Consider the following 4,456-nt stretch of genomic DNA (forward strand, 5'->3'; position numbering starts at 1 on the left):
GTGCAGCTCCAGAGAGGAGCCGGTGCAGCTCCAGAGAGGAGCTCGGTGCAGCTCCAGAAAGGAGCACAGTGCAGCTCCAGAGAGGAGCCAGTGCAGCTCCAGAGAGGAGCCAGTGCAGCTCCAGAGAGGAGTCAGTGCAGCTCCAGAGAGGAGCCGGTGCAGCTCCAGAGAGGAGTCAGTGCAGCTCCAGAGAGGAGCCGGTGCAGCTCCAGAGAGGAGCCAGTGCAGCTCCAGAGAGGAGCCGGTGCAGCTCCGAAGTGGAGCACGGTGCGGCTCCAGAGTAGAGCCCACCCCCTGACTATGCCAGCACATTCCCACATGTTCTGTTAATCTAAAGAAAACCCCTTTCGATCCCTTCCTTAGGATTTCCAGGGCATCCTCTCCACACGAATTTGGCTCCATCTCTTCTCCCCACCCTCACCGCGCTAGGGCTGGAAGGTTTTCCCCTCGAGTCAAGTTTCCACCTGACTCCCTGATGGGAACGCCTCCCTCATGAGGGATCAACCAGCACGGCACACAGACATGCAGGAAAAGCCCCAGACCCCTGTCCTACCTGTATAGGCCATGTTCTTCGGGTTTCCGTAGGGAGCCCCAGGTTGGACGGGGCTGTAAACAGGATTCATGGTGGAAGACCGGGGACTCTGAGGACAAAAGAAAAGCAGAGTTGAGACGGTTGCCTTACGTCTGTGCAGAGCCCTGATAGCATCATCCTGTTAGAATTCCAGACACAGAGAGCTGCGAGAAGGGATTTACAACCAGACATTACCACCAGATAGCATATTTAATAATTCAAGTTTTGGATCTCTCTGCTAATTCCCACAACTTGCCCAGCGCTGCATATTCTGCCTACAAATGCACCCGGAGCAGATTCATCTTCCACATCCCTGCTCCAGGGGGGCTCAGGACTCCTGACCCCACTTCCAGCTTGCCATGAACAAAGAGGAGGAGCCACAAAGTCAGGCAAGGAATTCTCGCCCTTGGAAGAGCGAGGAGTTCCTGGGTGATAAAACCAACCCCGCTGAAGACCTGACCTTTCCAAGAGCAGCAGATAAAAGGCCGCTTGCTGCTGGCGAGACGGAGAAGGGCACACACTGGCRAGATTTGTGCGTGAGCTGCCTGTGAAACCTCAGATCCTGCCAGGGGCTGGGCAGGGCCACCCCACATCCCACCCGTGTCCCACAGGGGGACTCTGTCACAGAGCTCTCGGGAGCGAGGAGATCTCTGCAGCCCTGGTGCTCCTCTCTCTGATAAAGATGATGAAGGCAGGTCAGCTTCTTGTGGGTTTTATTAAGAGGAAAGCAAGTGACTTGGGAATTTGTGTCTCCTAACTGTCAGTTAAGCAACTGGCTCAGTTAATTATCTTAATGAAGCACATTCTCAATTCTGATTAATGGGAAAATCAGTCATTAAGCTTTATTAGGCGACATTTGTCTCCACAGCTATCTAGTGATAATTTCACACCAGAACCAAACCCATCTTGCTTCAAAATCTGGGGATTTTGTTAAAATGTGCTGCTTTACACTTCATAAATAACACCATTCCCTCCAAACAAGTCCCTCATGATGGACACACAATTTGTTAGATCATTAACTCCTTCCACTTTACCTCCGGAGAGTAAACAAGTTAAATGTTAGCACCGATTGACTTGACAACAATTAGTGCTWAATTAATTAGCTGTCCCTCCACCCCCAAGTTAGCGCTGAAGGAGCCATTCTCAAAGCAAAGGAAATCAGGGTTATGAAACAAGCAGGAAGAAAAAGCTATGGGGAGACATGGAATTCCATCAGTGGCTTCACTAACACACAGCAGAGCATTAAGATGATCTGTAGGAAAATCAGCATAAGACCAGGCTGCCCAGGGAAGCTGTGGCTGCCCCTAGATCCCTGGGAGTGCCCAAAGCCGGGCTGGAAGGGGCTTGGAGCATTCCAGGACAGTGGAAAGTAAACTGGCCCATGGCAGGGGGCGGAATTGGATGAGCTTTAAGGTCCCTTCCAACCCAAACCATTCTGGGATTTGATGAAATAAAATTTATGAGGGTCCCTCTTCACCTTCCAGTCGTTCCTACACAAAACACCCATGGTGACAGCTGGACCTGCTCCCAGGCAGGGCTGGAGTCACAGCTGCTTTTCTAAAGTGCCTTTTCAATCCCAGCATCATTTCATCCATACTCTTGTGAGTGTAAATAGTACCAAAAWATCATAATTTGGGAGGAAAAAAATGATTGTGTATGTGTGGCTTGTATTAGGAGTTGTACCAAATGGTGAAAGAAAAATACTCTTATTGAGAAGGATGAAAGAAATGCTTTTTATCCAAGATAAAAAGGTTATAACCATAGTGGAGGCTTGAGAGCTTGTGAGGAAGACACTCGTGCTTCTTTCCCTCTTTGTAGGCAGAGTGGGATTTCCAGAMAGCGGGAAAGAGCCCCTGCAAACGGCATTTGGGAGAGATGATTTTCTCTCCCATTCTGCAAGACAATGCCATCTGAAAATACATTTGAAATTCATTGCAGGCACCATGTTGTGGCATTGAAACAGCTACACCGAAATGGGAATAAAACAGGATTAGCAAAACTAAACCTCCCGCACCGCCAGAACCCGCAGTGTTTGCTCGTGGCCATGAATACCCAACCAAAAGATGAATAAAAATTAATTATAAACAGGCAAACACGAGCRCTGCTCTATTGCAGGAGCTTCCAGGGCTTCCTAATCCCTGAGACAGCRGCGCTCAGTTGCTCCGAGAGACTCCAGCAAGGAGCAACTCCGTCAGGAATGCCATGGGAATGGGCTGCTAGCAAACAGTCTGGGGATACTTCGTGGTGTAACCTGGAGACGATTTCATCTGTGTTATCCTTCCTGTGAAAGGGCGGGATGAGCTCCTATCAGGAGAGGGAAATGCACCACACCAAGGGAGGGAAATGCTCYRMACCAAGAGAGGGAAATGCTCCATGCCAAGGGAAGGAAATGCTCCACACCAAGGGAGGGAAATGCTCCACAGCAAGGGAGGGAAATGCTCTGCACCAAGAGAGGGAAATGCTCCATGCCAAGGGAAGGAAATGCTCCACACCAAGGGAGGGAAATGCTCCACAGCAAGGGAGGGAAATGSTCYGCACCAAGAGAGGGAAATGCTCCATGCCAAGGGAAGGAAATGCTCCACAGCAACGGATGGGAAATCTCCACACCAAGGGAGGGAAATGCTCCACACCAAGGGAGGGAAATGCTCCACACCAAGCAAGTGAAATGCTCCACACCAAGGGCACATGGAGCCACATGGGAGGTCAGGAATTCAAACTCCTACGGACACAGACAGCGGGAACATCTCACCCCATTGTTTTCCTCCAGCACTGGTTTACTCTGTGCCTTTGGAAACACCGTGCACAGATCCCCCTCATTTCCATAGTGGGGAGTTGCAACCCCCACRTTATGGTTAGAAAACATCTCTGAGATCATCAAATCCAACCTCTGACCAAATATAAAAGCYGGCATGTAAAATCCAGGAAGTTTATGAAGTTATCATCATTATCTTTTCAGAATAAAGCAATGAACAAACAGAAATAAATATTTTTACAGGGTTTTTAAAACAGTGACATGGACAGGTGAGTCTTCCAGGCTCTCCGAAAATTAAATAGCAGCTCTGAACTTGAAAAGAAAAGAGTAAACAATGGAAATGGGAACTGTTCTGAACAACAGACATTTTTCCATTTTGTTTCAAGTCCCTCCTGTGTCAAGGTGATTTTCCCTTTAAACTCCCATCGCCCTGWTTTTTACGGCACTGGGATGCAATTGCTGTTGAGAGAGCCATTCCTTGCCCTTTGCAGAAAGGGTGGCATTTTCTGTATGCGCCAGAAGTCATTTATTTCACATCAGGTGGCACAGAACTAACATGAGAGAGTGTGAACAAAGAAAAGAGATACGTTTCTTCCTTGACCTGCTCATCACCTCTCTAAATGAATTTTATACAAATTGCATGCTAATCATATGCAGCCAAAGTCTCCTTGAACATGAAAAGGCCTCCTGACCTTACACTCCATGCAAATTCCACTAATTTTCTGACAATTTTTCACTTAAGCCTTTTGAAGCTTGACCCTCACTTGGGATCTACCAAACAATAATTAAATTACCTTCCAATTCATCTGTTAAAGGTTAACTTAGGCAAGTTACAAAGCCATAGCCCACCTCTCCCCAAAAAGCTCTGGGACAGTAGGCAYGAGCTCGGAGATTTGTTTCCACAATAAGCAGCGTCTTCTTTAATTTATTATTTTTTTTGCGACACCTTAACTTAGAGCTGATGGAACATCTCTCACRGGAAACRAAATACTGAACCTGTTYCAGAAATGTAACAGGTTTTTATATYGTGTGAAAACATCAGGTTGACACAGGGAATCCCAGAAGGGTTTGGGTTGGAAGGGACCATAAAGATCACCCAGTGCCACCCCTGCCATGGCAGGGACACCTTCCAC

The 4,456-nt window shown here is 48.0% G+C and overlaps 1 protein-coding gene across 5 annotated transcripts in view; it reads right to left on the bottom strand.

Moving 5' to 3' along the window:
- Window positions 1–4,456, bottom strand: part of FAM168A (family with sequence similarity 168 member A) — a 124,713-nt gene that overhangs the window by 56,135 nt on the left and 64,122 nt on the right. For all 5 annotated transcript variants that reach the window (XR_008965464.1, XM_057368151.1, XM_057368149.1 and 2 more), the window contains one exon: window positions 554–641. Coding sequence is in view for 4 of the 5 variants with exons in the window: in XM_057368151.1 (XP_057224134.1) it covers window positions 554–623 (70 nt within the window). In the remaining variant the exon portion in view is untranslated. The remainder of the gene's footprint in view (window positions 1–553; window positions 642–4,456) is intronic.

Source organism: Malurus melanocephalus, unplaced genomic scaffold (assembly GCF_030028575.1).
Source record: "Malurus melanocephalus ecotype Western Australia unplaced genomic scaffold, MMel_1.1 scaffold_89, whole genome shotgun sequence".
NCBI classification, from domain to species: Eukaryota; Metazoa; Chordata; class Aves; order Passeriformes; family Maluridae; genus Malurus; species Malurus melanocephalus.